Source organism: Tyto alba, unplaced genomic scaffold (genome assembly GCF_018691265.1).
Source record: "Tyto alba isolate M040663 unplaced genomic scaffold, T.alba_DEE_v4.0 Super-Scaffold_2, whole genome shotgun sequence".
NCBI lineage: Eukaryota > Metazoa > Chordata > Aves > Strigiformes > Tytonidae > Tyto > Tyto alba.
In genome coordinates this window covers 21,833,795-21,850,814 of record NW_024881282.1, presented here as the reverse complement: position 1 = coordinate 21,850,814, position 17,020 = coordinate 21,833,795, and the positions used below count along the sequence as shown (strand labels likewise).

General features: G+C 42.1%; 1 protein-coding gene across 5 annotated transcripts in view; it reads left to right on the top strand.

The window, feature by feature from the left end:
- Positions 1–405: 405 nt before the first annotated feature.
- ATP8A2 (ATPase phospholipid transporting 8A2) overlaps positions 406–17,020 on the top strand; it is a 344,378-nt gene continuing 327,763 nt past the window's right edge. The window contains exons 1-2 of one of the 5 annotated variants that reach the window (XM_042792249.1): positions 519–614; positions 3,002–3,188. Coding sequence is in view for 1 of the 5 variants with exons in the window: in XM_042792247.1 (XP_042648181.1) it covers positions 536–614 (79 nt within the window). In the remaining 4 variants the exon portion in view is untranslated. Of the gene's footprint in view, positions 615–1,294; positions 1,385–3,001; positions 3,189–17,020 lie in introns of those variants that run through there. The other 4 variants (XM_042792250.1, XM_042792247.1, XM_042792248.1 and 1 more) reach the window with 4 other exon arrangements.

Sequence of the window (17,020 nt, the reverse complement as noted above, 5' to 3'; positions counted from 1 at the left end):
TTATAACCTGCCAAACGGGACAGGAACGCCGGGAGGGCCGTTGTCTCCCTCAGCGGCGGTGAGGAGGCGGTCGGTCCCCGGCCCTGCAGCCCGCCTTGGCCCCGGTGGCGTTAGCGGAGGAGCCCGGTAGGCGCCCGGGGCCGTCGGGCCGCACCGCCCCCCCCCCCCCCCCCCCCCAGGCCGGTGTCCCCCGGGGCGTGGGGGGGGGAGGGGGAAGGAGAGGCAGCCCCCCGCGCCCGGAGGGGCTGCCTTCGGCCCCGGCCCTGAGGGCAGGGGTGGCGGAGGACGGGAGGACGCGGCTCCCCCCGCCCTCGCCCTCCCCTCCTCAGGAGGGGGCACCTCCTGCTCCGCCGGCGGCGAGCCGAGCCCGGCGAGGGCTTAGCGCCTCGCCCGCCCCCGCAGCCGGGCCGCGGCGGTGCCAGCGGCCGCCACCGCAGCGCGGCGTCTGCGTGAGGGGGGGCCCATGGCCAGCCCGCCGCCGCCGCCGCCGCCGCCCTAGCCGGCCGCGGGCTTCGCCTGCCCGCCCGGCCGCAGCATGCCCAACACGGACGGGCTCGACACGGCGCTGAGGATGTCCCTGCAGCGGAAATCCTCCAAGATCCACTCCTCGGCGGGTGAGGGAAGAGCGAGGCGGGGAGGGAGCGGCGGGGTGGGGGGTGGGGGGGAGGAGGCGCGGCGGCGGAGGAAGGAGCGAGAGGGGAAGGGAGACGGCGCCTCCACGGCCCGGCCGCCCGGCCCCGCCGCCGCCGCCGCCTCCGGGGGGGGGGGGGTTGCCGCGGGAAGGCCGCAGTGCCGCCCCCCCACTCGGGGTCTCTGGGCGGGGGAGGAGGCGCCGCGGCCCCCGGGGCTCGCCGGGCCGCGCTGCCCCCCCCCCCCCCCCGCCGCCACACCCCGGCCCCAGCTCTGCACCCCTCGGGGCCTCCCCACACCCCCCCGGTCACCGCACCTTTGCGTCCCACTGGGCACCCACCCCAGAGGGCCTCTTGCCCACACCCCCACATCGCCCCCCCCCACCAGCACCCACACCCCACAGGGCACCCCGCCAACGGGGCGCGGCGCACCCACGCCAGGCCTGGCCCTCTTTTTGCACAGGCACTGCCAACCCCTTTCCCTGAGGTACCGGGGGCACGGCGGGTGGGGGACAACCTCCGACCGACAGCCTGGGTGCTGCCTTCTCGTGATGGCACTGCAGAAGGGAGCAAGGTATTGCCTCCCTTCTTTCTCTTGGTTCTGATAGTTTTTGACAGGAAAATTCCTTGGTGAGCATCCGGCCAGAGGGCAGTACCGTCGGTGGAGGGGAGGCAGGGGTGCCCTGCACCCCACCGGGCTGCTCAGCAGTGGGGACAGCACCAGGCACTGCAGTGAGCTTGCAGAGAGGTAAATGGTAAGGTTTCTCAAGAGGTTGATTTAGGAAAGCGTTTTCCAACTGGTTCATAAGAAAATAGACAAAAATGGAATACTTTGAAGGTGTAGTTCTGGTCCCAAAGGATTTTCACTGACTTCTGTAGCACCAAGGTGCATTCAGAATTCACCTGTGGTATCAGTTTTACTTAGGGAAGGATGAAGTGTCACTGACATTGTGATTTACAGACAGGTCCAGCAAAAGGCTCAGGCACCTGTTCTGTGCAAAATATTTAGGTGCCTAGTACAATCTATGTGGTGAATAAGGGCGCAGTATAATGCTCTTTCAGCACTTTTTGTTTGATCAGCTCTACTTCAGGTTAAATCTCAGAGCACCTTGGAGAGCATTTGCTGGATTGCTTCTAGATGATGCTGAACTGGAAGGTGTCCTCCAGCCACTTGCGGTTGTTCAGCCCGTGGAACCAGGCTAGAGCTGGCTTGAAGGAGAAGCTACCTTCCCCTTGGCTCCTCTGCACAACCTGGTCACTCTAGTAATATTCTCCCCCCCTCTTTAGCCTCACTGCTTGCTAATAAGGACAGAACTTCAGGGACTTCTGCATAGCTGCTGAAGTAAGCAGGATGCTAAGCAAAGAGGTGTGTAATGCCAGCTCATAGCAAACGGTAAGGTTTCAGAGTAGGATTTAGTACATTACCAGCTTTACTTGTCTTCAGCATAAGCCATTCAGATGAAACAGTCTCAGTTAAGCAGATTCCACTCTCCAGTGGAAGTGGTTGTGTCCACTTCTGCAGTCCGATCTGAAATCCTGTCCTGTGACAGGGATGCTCCTTCCCCAGAGCTGCAGTTTGGCGGATCTCTTTGTGACCTAACATTTGGAATCCGTGCCTAGGTGCCCTTACCTATAGCCAGCCCTTCAGATGCTGAATGCTTGGCACATGGAGGATGTTTAGCTTGAACATGGGATACGTAAGGAGTTTAAGCTTCAGCTTTTGTAAATCATACTTGTGGATCTAGGTGGTGAAGTTGCACCTCAGTCATGCTCTGGGTGCCTGAGGCAGCAGTCTTTTAGCTGAGGTTTATCTATACACAGGTTTAGACTTTCACATGTTCTCTTCATTTCATGTAAGTGAAATTCAGATTAAATGATACTTTGAAGAAAGAAGGGGGTTGCTGGTTAGCATTAAAATCACTCTCAGTTGTTGAACAATGTATTTCCTATTTAGAATACTCTTCTGAAGGATAACAGGAATAATACCTAGTTTAGGTATATATAGTGCCTATAAAAATACATGATAGAGGTCTGTGTAACTTATTACATAGACTTATTGAAGGATACGATTGCAGCTGGTTTAGGATACCAAAGCCAACTCTGGTGGCTTAGGACAACCAGGGCCAAGCTCTCTGTCACCCAGAGAGAAGGTCCTGCCTTCCCTCTGCCTGTGTATTCCCACTGCCTTGCTTGCATCAATATTAGCCATCAGACGGTTACATGGTCACCTGGATCAGCGCTGATGTGGCTCACTAAGAGCCTGTATGATCTCGGGTGGCCACAGGGCACAGACACAGAAGTCAGGAACGCTCTGGTTTTTGCAGGATGCTGTGGCTTGGTGTGCAGACTTGCGCTCTCTGTGGATTGAATAGGTCCTTACGAGGGGCTCTGAGCCATGTGAACCCAACTGTGAAAGCACACGTTTGGAGACTGAGCAACTATCAGTTGAAAAGCAATTCAGATGTGGCTGTGTGGTGGCACTGCAAAATCCGAAGACCATTCTGAGCTGAGTGGTGTGGAGGGGGGGACTGGTCACCCTCTTGTCATCCTTAGTTAGGGGTAGGTAACCCTGTCTTCATCCACTGTGGTTTTCTTGGCACCTATGTATTAGAATATTCTACCTTCTTTCCTGTTCAGAAGAGAATATGTTTCCTGCTTAAAATTCCTGTAGTTTGCTTGCTAGTCGTGTTTACTTTTGAGGGAGTTTTGGTAATCTTAAAGTATTAGTTTTTAGTTTGGGTCACAGAGATTTATTTTCATGCTGTGAAAAGTATTTCAGTAGCTTACAGATGTTCTTCAGTCAAGGAGAACACTACCTCTGTGATGGTCTAATGATGTCTTTTCATGTCAGATCCAATTGTGATTTTCTACCCTCCTGCATTTTGTAGTGTGGGTTCCACATGTGCTAATGCAGTATAAAATGTAATTGATATATTTGGTAGTTTTAAACCTTCTTAGCACTGGTACAAAGGACTTCACAGAAGAGCAGATGATGTGGAAAGGAGAATTTAGGGATGGCAAGTCAACTCCTGCCACTCAAATGATCAGTCCTCTTCTTTTTTATGCATTTTCTCATTAATCGATTTTTTTTTTTTTGTACAACTAAATCTTTTTCTTGCTGTAATGTTGTACCAGCTGAGCTAAATTGATTAGATTTAAATTATTCTCAAAGAAGTCTCCAGCTCTTTACTGTTGGAACCACAGACATCAAAGACTTGTTCTTCTCCTTCCTGCCTCCTGAAAGTCACTAAAAATAAGCAACTGTCAATAACACATTGGATGATTATACAATAGCATTTTTATTTTTAGGGCAAAAAATTTAGAATTCCATCTTTAGAATTAATCAGAGGTACAAATGATCTTGATGTCATTTACTGTGGTCTTTTTCGACTGATCACTGGTGCACATCAGCAAGAAGAAATATTTTTAGTGTAAAGGTAGTGACAGAATCTTCTCCTAGGACATGAGGAGCTGAAATTTAAACATAATTTCATGGTATGAAACCATACTCCTTTTACACCTTTTCCATCTATATTTCCCCTGAAATATTTGCTTATATTTATGCTCTGTGTTTGGTCTGAAGAACAGCAACTGTCTTTAGAGTCTTACTCTCTTCTAATTGTAAAAGATCCGTCTCTTTCTTTTGTCAGAGGAATGTCTATGTAAGAACCGCTTTGGTCTAGATCCTATTTTTGTGCTGTGATAGTACATTGCCATGATTGCAACTGTTGGGAGGTGTCACATGGAGCAGTTATAATTGCACACAGACACTTATATTTTGCTCAAAGCTTTCATCTGTAGTCATTTACAGGTTAAACGTAATTCCTGTAGATATATGTAAAACACACAGTAGCTATAAGTGAAACACTTAGTTTTGCACTATTTGCGTATCACTGATGCTGCTTCAAAGTTGCATTTTGGTAGTGTGGAGGTCAGGTTCAGACAGTGTAAGAAGCATGGTGAAGGCTAAAGCTTTCACTGTGAAGCTCACTCAGGTCACCTGTACTCACAGGGTTGCTACAGAATCTTTCACAGGCAGATCAGCAGTTGTCCTGAGTGCATTTTTAAGCAAAAAAACCCTGTGAAAGGGGTCAACACAGTGCTGAGCTAACAGATTACTAAAATATTAACATTTAAATATTAATATAATTTTTGCTAAGAGCGAAAGCCCTATTCTGCTGTGAAAAGTGTACCTGGAAGGCATAGTGGCAGTGGGTACTAAACAGAGGGGTGTACATCCTCGGAAAATACATTTAATGCCCGTTAACATTACCAAGAGTTACAGAAACATCTAGCAAGATGATTGCAACCATAGTGTTGGCACACTGAAGTGCTATCCTATGATGAGAAATCTTTCCAGCTGAAGACTGAAGTATGTGTGTGTTTATGCACACACTCAAACTGTGTGGTGGTAATTTTGTGCATTACGGAGCTCCTGTTTCTTTTCATCCGTGTTTAACTGGCACATAATGTAGTATAATGTGCAGTTTATTCCATCACATCAAAGGCCCGATCCTATTTCCATAAACACCAGTGACAATTATGTCTTTTCAACAAGACCTCATCGCAATAAACCCCATGTTCTCCGTTACTACATTTCTATAGTAGCACAAAGTGGAGCCTTCTCAGGCAGTGTGAGATCTTGCTCGACTGTAAAGTGAGGTGGTGACAGTGACAGGGCGAACTGGAGGCCAGCCTGAACTTCTGCTGTCTTGGGTAACTCACTTAGAGCTTGTCTGGCTGTGAGAGATTTGCATTAGGCTTACAACACCGAATTAGAAAAAGATGTTTTATGCACAGTCACCATGGAGTAATTTGATAACTAAAGAAGGTCCTAAGTAGTGTGGCAGGAGAAACACTTTTTTGCCTGACTGTGATGGGGGAAGTGAGATCGTGAATAAATCCATTAAAGATTAAACCACTCAGATGATAGGGAACACAGTTATTTAGGAGTTAGTTGAAGACATAAGAGATTTAACTAGCTTTAATTTTTCAAGATTAAATTAAATAAAATGTATTTAATAAAAATAAAAATTTCCACTCCACTGTATAGCCAGTATACGAACTCTCTTACGTTATGCTATTTGACTATGTTCATAACTCCATTGAAAACACACATTTACTATCTATTTATGGGAACTATTTTATTCCTTCTTTGTTCCACTCTCCCTCCACAGGACTTTTGTTTCAGATTTTAGTTCCCTAGCAGTGTCTACTTTTAGTGTACTTTCCTGTGCTGGGTGAGTCAGTGTCCTTCTCATTTTCTGGTTAGTCCTAAAAGTACTGCCCTGCTAGTGTGATTTGGCAGTAATGCTGTTGTAATTCCATGCAGGATTAAAACATCTGACAGTAAAATGATTGCAAGGAAATGTGCTTGTCTATTCAGGGTCCTAGAACATCTCCAAAACAATGAAACTGCACTTGTTGGATACTGAAAGAATAGTCACTGAGTATTGCATTTTCATTGCCACAAGGTCTGAGCACAGTCTTGATCTCTGCCAACTCTGTAGGGGGTTTTTACATGGAAATCTATGGCTTCAGAAATGATGCTGATTTAAAGCATTCCCTTTTTTTTTTTTTTTTTTTTTTTCCCCATAATTAACTCTTCTTCCCTCCCCAAGAAGATCCAAGCTGACAGCTCCCATTGACTTTACTTGACATTTTGGATAATCATCTGAAAATTAATGGCAGCATCTCAAACTGATCACTCTCCAATTATTTACCAATGCACAAGGCATTTTTATTGTATTGTATAAACAATCATGTCTTCGTTTCTGCTTTTCTGGAAGGTTGTCAAGTGATACTCTGTAGACTTGCTACATGATGGTACTCTTAGCTTGTTCATTTCTCTCTGACCATTCTTCTTTGAGCTGTTGACTATACTCTCTCAATAATCTTATCTGAGAGGACTGATTTGCTACTTGTGAAGTAATATTCTAAATGCCTATGTTAGCTTTATAACAGATCATAATAGACTACTGTTTCATTTTTATTTTCCTGTACTACGTTGCACTGTGGCACATTTTTATTAGTTTGTAGTAGTATAAATATCAGAATATCTGTTACGGACAGTATCTGTAGAGCCTGATTGCCAACAGGTTCTGTTAAGGTATAGTTAATCACAAAATCTTTCTTGTATGTACAGCTGGTAGAGCAGGGCAATATACTAGACTTTGAAAATGCAGTTGAACATCTCTGCAGCAACAGCTTTCTGCTTCTGGGACAGCCATTAAATGTGGCTTGCCTTTTTATCAACACAAATATTTTCCTCTCAGTCTTTTTTAGCTAAGCCTTTTGGAGTAGTTGCAGGTATGTAAGACATGACATTTGAGAACTTTAGATAATCGATTCTCAACTGGTACACTCAAAGGATAACTTGTGAAAGATTGTTGGCATGGAAGATTGAGAAAAAAAAGTAAAATTGTATGATTCTTTTTTCTTTTTTTTTAAGGCAAACTGAAAAAATGAGGTATCAGTATTGAAAACTTCTTATTTGAACAGTTATTCCAGTATTTGTTTGGAAAGCTTTCAGATTTTTGATTAGTATTATTGCCACCTTTTCATAATGATTTCTGTTTACTAGAAGAGTTCCTGGGCAGTTTCTTCCCAGCCTAAGGAGCAGATAGCTGCCTGCCTGTTTGGAAGGTTCTGGCTCTCAGGCCACTGGTTTAGACCCATGTCTTACCATGGCAGTAATTCTTGTTTCTGGACATTTTTAATGTGAATACTGGAAGCTAGAACAGAGCAAGCACACCTGAAAACAGAAGATGCTAAGTTTTGTATTTAAAACCAAGGCATGATAAGGCAAAGCTGACATGATACGGATTTAAATGAGTGACCCAAGCAAACTACCTATTTGCACTTCTTGGAGAAGTGACATAATCTGTATAGTTACAATGTCACATACATGTATATGACGTTCAGAAGAGGTTTTCCAGACAGCTAGAGGTGTTTCTTAAAAATGTAGATGTCCTCGCAGTGAGCCCTAAAACCAGTTTAAATTAGAAAGAACTTGAGGTGTCAGTAAATTAGTCTCAATACCTTCATGTTGTGATGAAGAATCAGAAGACATAGTGTGGATTTTTAAATATATTTCCACTGCTTTCTACCTTCACATAGGATATTTTTGTTATCTTTAGTTCTGATTAGCAGCTTGGAAGTTTTTGTGCTGGGGCATCAGTGCAAAGTGCAAATAAATGAGAACTTGTCTTCCACTTGACTAAAATGGAACAGCCATGAATGGGTCAGACTTGTAATTCATAACAGATCCAACAAAGTATGTCAGTTTGTTTTAGCCAAGGGTTTGGTCTGATCAACCTACCTTCTTTTACACTGTTGTAAATCAGGATTAGCACAACTGAAATTAGTGTAGAGGTTCTATAAGGAGAAGTCAGCCTTACATCTTGTTTAAAACTGACTGGAAGGTCTTGATTTTTTATTCCTAATCTCTCAAATGCAGATGACTAAACCCATTTATTTAATTTCATTAAATAAGTAGTGAAAGCAAAAGCGGTTGTCTCCTTACAATAACACCACCTTGATTCATTTGCTACTTAGAATAGAAGGAGGGCTCGGGTGTTATCTCCCGCTGACCCAGCACTGTTCTGCCTATTCATAGGAAGCGCAGTGAAGGCGATCTAACATCCTGTGCCTGTGAGATCTAGGAACATTCAACCTGATGCTTATAAAAAGGTTATATGAAACAAATACCCCAGGCTTTTGTGTGCCTTTAAATACCCTAAGCAAACGTCACCTTAGCTTAATAGATGCAATTTATTTGTAAATGGGAGACAAAAGATGCTGAAAGAATATCTGCAAAGTCAACAGCAGCCATCATAACTGTGAAATAGATACGGAGGCTACATCTGCATTTGTCATATCAGTTACACAGATGGGAATCGGGACTTGACCTGGAAGCTTTAAATTGAAATCCAGTTGTCAGTTACTCAACACTTCTGCATCACTGGGAAGGCTCAGCACAGTTCCTGCTTCAGTGGTCCTGTGGCTACTGAACTGAAATACATTGGCCCCAGTGCTGGCGCCTTGTTTGAATGAGGGACAGAAAGACAGGGGAATTCAGGTATGTGGTGCTTCCCAGACTGGGGAGAGGATCAGTCCTGCTTTGCAGATTAACAGTCAAATCTTCAGCCCAGAGTTTCACTAATACAAATCTGCACCTGAAGGCCACCCTTGTGCTATTTGTCTGGCTGGTGGTAGGGGGAACAAAGAGCTTTTATAAGAGTTTACTGGACAGACAGGAGGAGATGGTGCTGTCCTTCTCTCTCCCTGCCCCCAGTCAAACTCATCCTAATCCTGCACTGCCTGAAGAGCTGTGAGTATTCAATCTTCACTCCTTAACTAAAATCCTGACCCTTGCTGAAGTTTTTCCACATTCTTTAGTAAGTAAAAAGGTTCTTACCCTCTTGTTTTTTCATTTACAAAGTAAATAATTTATGAATCTGAAATTTGCTTATCCAATCTTGCAAAAGATTTTAAACCCTGCAAATCTTCCTTAGGGTAACAAAAGGGTGTGATTAGTCTTCAGAAGGAGAAAGGAGTGGCTAGAAAGAGATGAAAGATTTGAGGAGAAAGAGTTGATTTCTTACAGGAAAAGCAAAAAGATTTTGGAGTCCCAAATTAAGGCACTTCAGGAAAGTGCAATTATTGGTAAGTTTATTAACATGCAAATGTGGAAAGGAACTCCTTATTTTAGAGTTATTTGAGGTATGTTCCATCTTGAGAAACTGGAGTTGGACATCATTTCATGTCTTTATATATAGTGTTAAGCCCCTATAATAAGAAGAAATAAAACTACATTTTCTGGAGAGAGTGAGGGCAATGTAATCTTGTAACATATTGTACAGATCCACATTACTGAAGCGGCCACTGTTGTTGATGTTATGATTGTGATGAAGCTCTTCAGGACAGAATATGTCATTGCAGTTTGGCCAATACTTTTGTGTTTATTGTGAGCTTTGCAATATTTTGGTATTTTATTTACCAGCTACCAAATGCAAGCTTCTCTCAGCCTAGCTATCATCTAAACAGTTAAGTTTCTGTACAGGTAGTCAAGAGAGAGAAAAATGATTTCAACTAGAGGATAGCGCTGGTACAAGAACAAACTTTCGCAGACATTTAGTCAGAAAGTAATAAGCATATTTCTAAATAGCAGACAACTGTTCAGAATAGCTTTCCAGAAGGAGTGGTAGGGAAGAAATTTAGCTTGATCTCCTAACTGAATTTCATTAGTGTATGTAAAGGACTATAAAATAATCATCTGGCATAGGAGGATCTGAACTTTTAAACATGTTTTTGCCTCTAGGTCTGTGTTTTTAAACAGCAAGCAGAACCAGGAATTCATGGGCAGAAAACAGACTGTATACACTGATCTTTCCAGGAGCTGGTTGTGAAATAACACCTGCCCTTACTATCTGATTTTGATTGAACAATAACAACCATCATATGCACTTTATTCCAGTACTTCATTTCTACCATGCTAGAATTGGGATAAGCTGTGTTTTCTGCTGTCATTTGAGCTTCAGTTTAATTTCTTGCTCAGAAATGACCAATAATTGTTTTGGAAAATAGTAAAAAGTGCATAAAGGCAGTAACATGAGAACTGTAAAATAATGGAATAGCATGATGGCAGAGGGGGAAGGAGGGAGTCAGTATCCCTAAATGTCCTACCAACAGCAACAAAATAAATCAGTTTCTCTGGAAGCAAAAGAGGACGATATGAAGTCATTACAAAGCAGAACAACCATGTCTGTCTGAGGGAGTAGTCTGAACTGATAAAAGGAAATGTGTATGTCCCTACAAACCATAGGGTAGCAAACCATAGTAAAGAACCTCTGCCTTTGGCTTTTTTTAGTGTGACTGCATTCAGAAAGAGATATAAACTCTGAGAGTGTTCTGCTGTCTGGACTATATTTTCTGACAGCCTGAATTGCAGTCAGTGTGGTTTCTTCACTCTGGAATATGGACAGCCTTTGGATACACCTGGTGATCAAAGCACGAGGGAGTTTTATATATTATCTGCTCAGGAGGTAGGATGGCACATGTCTCCCAACCTTTCTAATGCTAGTTTATCAAGAGCTTCCTCCTGTGAGTTGTAATGTACGCTGTCAACCTAAAATTGCCCAATAACACAGATGATGCTTTCCCTAAATATATGCCAGGGTGCCCTTCTGCCATGGGTCTGTTAGCTGGGACTATGTACGCTGCATCTTCCATATACAGCATCTCCCTGTTACTGTTCCCTCTCTTCTGACAGAGTATCTCATAGGAGATCTGCAAAATCCCAGACTCTGCAGTAGACACAAGAAGGTCTCTTTAGTTGCAGAATCTTCACTGAAAGCAGCTGACGAGGAAGTCTGGTTTGTCTCACAGTAGACACACCTACCATTGAAATCACTACCTGTTTCCATCACTGACTCCGTGCCATCTCCCTGAAGTGTGCTTACCCACACTGGTTCTGGGAGGAGTTTGAGTTAGATGCACAGGCCTTCATCTGACATGGCATAGGAGAGATCAGTAAGTGTTCCAAGCCTGAACTGCAGGAGAGACCTCAACAACCCTAAACTTTCAACATCAAGACAGACTGTTCATCCAGAGCTCCAAAGAAGAAGATACTGCAATCCTCAACACTGGATGGTTTTGTTGAAGTTTTGGCCTGCCAGCTGATTACCTAAACCATTTTCTTTGAGGGCTTTTTGCCAAAACCCCAAAGAGAGAAAAATGGGAACAAAATAGCTGCAATAATAGGTCTGATATGATGTTGCTGAGATAGTTCAATTCTGTCTTAGTGCTAAATATCATGGGATTTAAATAATTTAGTACTCCTTTTGGTACTTCTTGGTTCATTAGACAGCCAGGTTGCCAGGCTCTATGCACTGGCCATTCCTGCTATGATTGCTGTTATTTAAAGAGACATTAAACTCTTTCATCAGGCTGTCATGCCATCTCCTCTGTAGGGAGATCCCTGAAAAAACAGGGCAAGAATTAATCTTATACCACCTCCCTATCAGAACCTCCCCCCCCCCCCTTTTTTTTTTTTTAATTAAAACTCCCTTCTAAGACACCCAGCACTTTCCACACAGACATCTTGCTGAATTTCTGTCTCATTCTGTTCCAGGCTACAAATCAAATCAGGACATCAGTTTTGTCCCACCGGTGAGATGATAGGATTTATACTTTATGGCCTCGTTCATGTCTAGAAAAGGCAGATGGTACTATTGGAGTGTACACCATCATTGGGACTCAGCAACTGTAAACAACCATATTTTTTATTTTCATCAGAATTAGTACATGAACTAGCACTCAGTAATAAAATATTAGTACCCTAAGCAGAAGCTACAAAATTTACTGAGGTGAAGGAGGACAACAGTGATGTAGCTTCTGTCTTCATGGGGAGCTAAAGCTGTTCCACTTCAGTTCCAAGTATTGTGTCATCAGTGTCTCCAAAACAAAGGAATAACTTCAGGTATCTAATTCATTGGGTCAGCATGAAGATTACAGGCAGCTATTTGTATGGTGCTGGGAAATAGAAGATGGTATATGAAAAGGTTTCTTTAGTCAGGTAAGTTTGCAGCTGTTAGGGTTAAATTTTTTTCATAGTTGCTATCAGGCTTTGGTGGTATCAGACCTCATGAAAGCAAGTCCACATAGATATTCTGGAGGAGACAAACAGAGCATGACTAATTTAATCCTCTATTTCTTGTAAAGGTTTCTTTTTACTAGGGCATTTTATAAGCTATATTTCTCCAGTTTTTGGCATTTCTTATTGTTTAAATAGCTTATTAACAATCATTCTACTCCTGCAAAAACAATTCCAAGAGGAAAATTGATATATCAGCTTTTATAGACTAACATTTGAGAAGAGTGATTAACAACCTGAAGAAGGGGGAAGGGAAGTCCTACATTAAGAAGATTGGCAGTGCTTCAACTAGGAGACTGTGCTGTGGCTGAGGCTATAGCCAAAAATAGAACTGGATTAACAAAAGAAAAGCAAGTAGGTAAAACTAAGGTCAAAGCAGAAATAGATGCTTTAGAATTGTCTCATACTCCAAAAGATAGGAAGAGGTATTAAAGGAGTTTTCCTATTAGATACACCTGTAAAAAGGAAAATCAGTTCACACAAAGGGGAATTGTGAAAGAAGACTCATAGTAAGTCAGTTAAGAGGTCAAGTGCTAAGCCTTAAAATACAAGAAAAAAAAAAACCTAACTTTTTCTGGTTGCTTATATATGTTTTAGCATACATACTGTTACAAATAAATTAAAAAATAAGTTGTAAAAGGCAGCTGTAATAGTACCAATACTTACCAAATCAAAGGAACAATAAATGTAAATTACCTAAAAACTCTTATTTATGTGGGGCAACATAATGACCATTCAAGCTGAATAGGTTATGCTTTAACTACTCACCAGAAGCTAGACTTAACTAGATACACATGCTACCTGATACTAATTATTACAGCTCTGTTTACACTAATGAGCCCCAGCCCTCTAATTTATGGGTGAGAGAAGATAATGCACACAGCTAAGAAGACTTTAAAAGAGGAGAAAGGAAGGAGAAGGTTATGCCTGTAGAGGTTTTGGTAGGATAAGCTGTATTATAGAGAAGACTTGTCCTTTCCTTTATGTTTGGATTTCAATCAGGTAAGTTTATCTTAGGGTTTGAGAGGAGGGAAGGTTGTACTTTTGAAAAAAGTAATAATAAAAAAAAAATTTTAACGTGCTGTTGTTCAGTGCTTTGAGGTAGATAATGGCTCTCCTATCTTCTTTGTTTTCCTATATGGAAAAGCAGAAAGCCTCTTTTCCTGATAGGAAGGCTTACTCAGAAATACAGAAAGAGTTTTGTAGTAAGTAAAGTCTCTATCTGCTTTTACTATAATGGTTTTGTGTTTGTTTTGTTTTTTTTTTTTTATCATCTGTGATTAGGTACTGCTTTGTAAAAGCATATCTCAAACTTAAACCTGGAGAACAATTACAAATCTGTATGAGAATAATTCCTTCCTGTAATTTTGTGTTTCTTTTGCTGTTATCCTATGCATTTAAATTGTGTGATGTGGGTACTACAGTAGTGCTTAACAGTTGCATCGTAGGAGTTCTGTTAAAGATGAAAGGTGTACTTAATGTGAGAGATTCCTTAAAATTTATTAGGGTGTAAGGCTAATTAGTGGTGAGGAACTGTTGCTTTAACAATGAGCTCAATATTAAGGCAGTAGCTGAATGGAAGGAACTTCTCTATTCATTAGCTTTACTCTTTGCAGTGAAGTAGAACAGCTATGTGAAAATATAAGTGGTAGTAATATTTCTGAAGATTTCTAAACAAGATATAGTGAGTTAATACTTACCAGTAGGGGACTCCTGCTTCTATATAAGCAAGTATCTTCTCTAACAGTCTGGGGGAGGAAGAGAAAACAGGCTTTTAGGCTCTCAGAAAAAAATTGTTGTATGAAACTTTTTCTCAATAGTTATTTGAGAGAACTGGCTGCTTGCTTTCGTTTTAGATTAAAAAAAAAAAAAAATGAAGCTTATACTGGGGATGGGAAGGACTATTTTCCTTTCAAAAGGTGTTTTCTTCATGAAGGAATGAGAAACTTGAGCAACTGTATCTAATCCAGGAATGGATGCAACTCACTACTGTCTGAAGACTGTCTGAAACTCTATCTTGAAGAGTTTAAAACCACTTTTGGACTCTGTATCTTAAATCATTCCCTGCACTGAAGAGAAGGAAATGGAAAACTGACTGAAGTCTGGCTGATAAGACTTTCTTAAGAATGAAACAGCAGTTCTTGCTACACCTGGATGGACGCCCTGTTGCTGGAAATTGAGTTAGCTGGGTGGTGATGTTCAGCTTTCAGCGGTGATGGGTTGACTTGAGCTTTTTTTCCCTCTCTTCCCTAAGGCTACTTTTTTATGAAGAACTTCTCCAGTACTAGCATATGAGTCATAAACATAATTTCCTCTAAATCCACAGCAGCCTGTGCAATACTACGTAATTAAATATTGAGGAAGTCTGTGATTCTTATCTGTGCTCGTTCTGGTAGGGGTTCCAATAAAACTCTACTTATTTTGGACAGGTACTGGAATGTTTAAAAAGTGATAAACAGATACAGTACAAATGTAGTTAATCCTTAGCAATGATGAAATAGGTCCAGCTGAATCCTAACCTGATAGCAAACAAACATTTTAATGTTTTGGCAATGTCAAACATTTCATGAATGCTAGTAGGAGATCTGTATGGTTATAGTCCCGGCTGGTCCGGTCAGCGTAACGCTGCCTAAATCAAATTCACCGTCACTGTTCTGCAGCAGTTCAAGGTCTGATCTACAGGCTTCCTTGAAAAATCTGTAGAAGCACCATAACGTATCTTTTAGACGTCAAGCCACTGAGCCTATTATCTCCCTTTAGAAGGGAAAAAAATACAGTAGGGCTAAAAAGAGGGAAGAATAATTTTCAAATGCATCCAGTATAGCTGCTGCAGACAAGATGGCTGTTTCAGGAAGAACAAATAGCATAAGAAGGCTTATTGGGTTGGGATTTTTCTAATAAAAATACCTTACTTGGGAAAACTCCAGCTATACTTACAGGACTTCAGTGTAACACTGGTAGGTGGATAAATAATGCTCATTACTGCAGCATTAAAATAACTGGTAATTATAATTTTCACATAATATGCTTCAAAGGGAAAAGGAAGGATCCACATGAGGTTCTAGCTCAATAAGCTGTCTTTTCATCCCTGATCTGATCTTGACTGAGGCTGTAGAGCAGAGATAAGACTAGCTGATACTGCAAAACCTGTAAGCCTCTCATCTGTCAGTACTGTTCTTTTCCTGCGGGGGACAGGCAGAGGTGTGTGATGGCAGCTTTTCTCTTGTCCTTGGTTAAACATAGAACTGCTGTTGAATTTCCTGGTTTGGAAATCTGTTTATACATTCATTAAACTAAAAATAAACTTGTCCTATGCTGAAGATTTTTATGAAGTTCACGAGTCTGTCCTGAGCTTTGTGCAGAGGTATGTCTTTGTTAAGCTGCCTTAAACATCATTTGTGTAGCGCTTGGTGATAAAGATCACTTACAAGCACTGTGAGACCTTCTGCACTGGATTCTTCATCTGGTGATTGAGGCTGGCAGTACAGGAACTACTGTTCTAGGTCCAAATACAAGAACTGTGAAATGCAGACATGCATTCCTCCACCCCCTTGCTGTAATTCTTTTCTTGGGGAGATGGTGGTTTCAATCTAGCCTCCAAGTCCTCTAAAAAACAACCAGGTGGTAGGGAGGGCTGTTAATTCTCACATCAGCATAAATACTCCTGTTTTAAGGTACCTTTTAAATGAAAGTATCTTAGTGTCAGAAAATGAATGTCTGCAGAATGTGCTACCTGCCAATGCCCTATCTGTGTTGTGCTGGTGATGCAGGATAGCAGAGTCACTCTGCAATGTATCTGTTACTCCTAGAGCTCTGAAATTGTTAGCCTGAGGTTTATTTCTCCTTGCTGTTAAGAGTCCACTGCACTGAGGATGGCATTTCTTGTTTCTCCTTCTGGAGCAGAGTGAGAGGTCTGCATGGGTTATGCTCGTAGCTCTGGGATTCAGTGCAGTCCTCTACGTGCACGTAGAGTGTTCCCTCTACCATGTTGGGATTGCGGAGCAGTCCTTGGTCTGAAGGTGGAGGACTAAAATATTTTGTCTAACAAGACAGCATTAATTTTGTTCTTGCATTATGTCAAAGTTCAACATAGTAGGTATTACATAAGGAAAATCAGTATGGAGATTAAGAAGGAATATGATAGCCTAATTTTACTAGTTAATACACTAGGCAGTTACAAGGGTGCTGTTCTCCAAGGCATTTGGCTGCTGCATGAGACAGCTGAAAGTATATTGCAATTAATGAGAATGAATTGGTTGCAAATTTCTTCTCTTGAATGGTTCCATTAACAGTTATACTGAACCTTTAATAAATGCGATAAGCCACATAACCCACACGAGCCTGTGTGGCTTGGTGCATGGTGTGTTCTGTAATGGTACCATGCAGTCAGGTTTTGTGTCTGATTTACTAAGGACTTGGTATGATTTTTATTTTAAAAATGTTGCCTCAGTGTGCAGAATAGGATATAACTTCATTTCCCTCCCCCCCCCCCCCCCCTTATTTCTTTCATATTTACTTTGTTCTGTGTTAAGCATACTTGAAGAAAGGTACAAGTAGCAGAGTAGTAACAATATAGTGGATTAACAATGAGCTGTTAGTTGAACACTCAATCCTTAATTTGTAGTATGATGCTGGGATACCTTCTTGGGTAGGTTCAGTGCCTTACAGAGGCATTTTGGTGGCTTGTGCAAGCAGTGAAACCCCTTAGCATTGCAGACAGGATCTGCTGCATGCC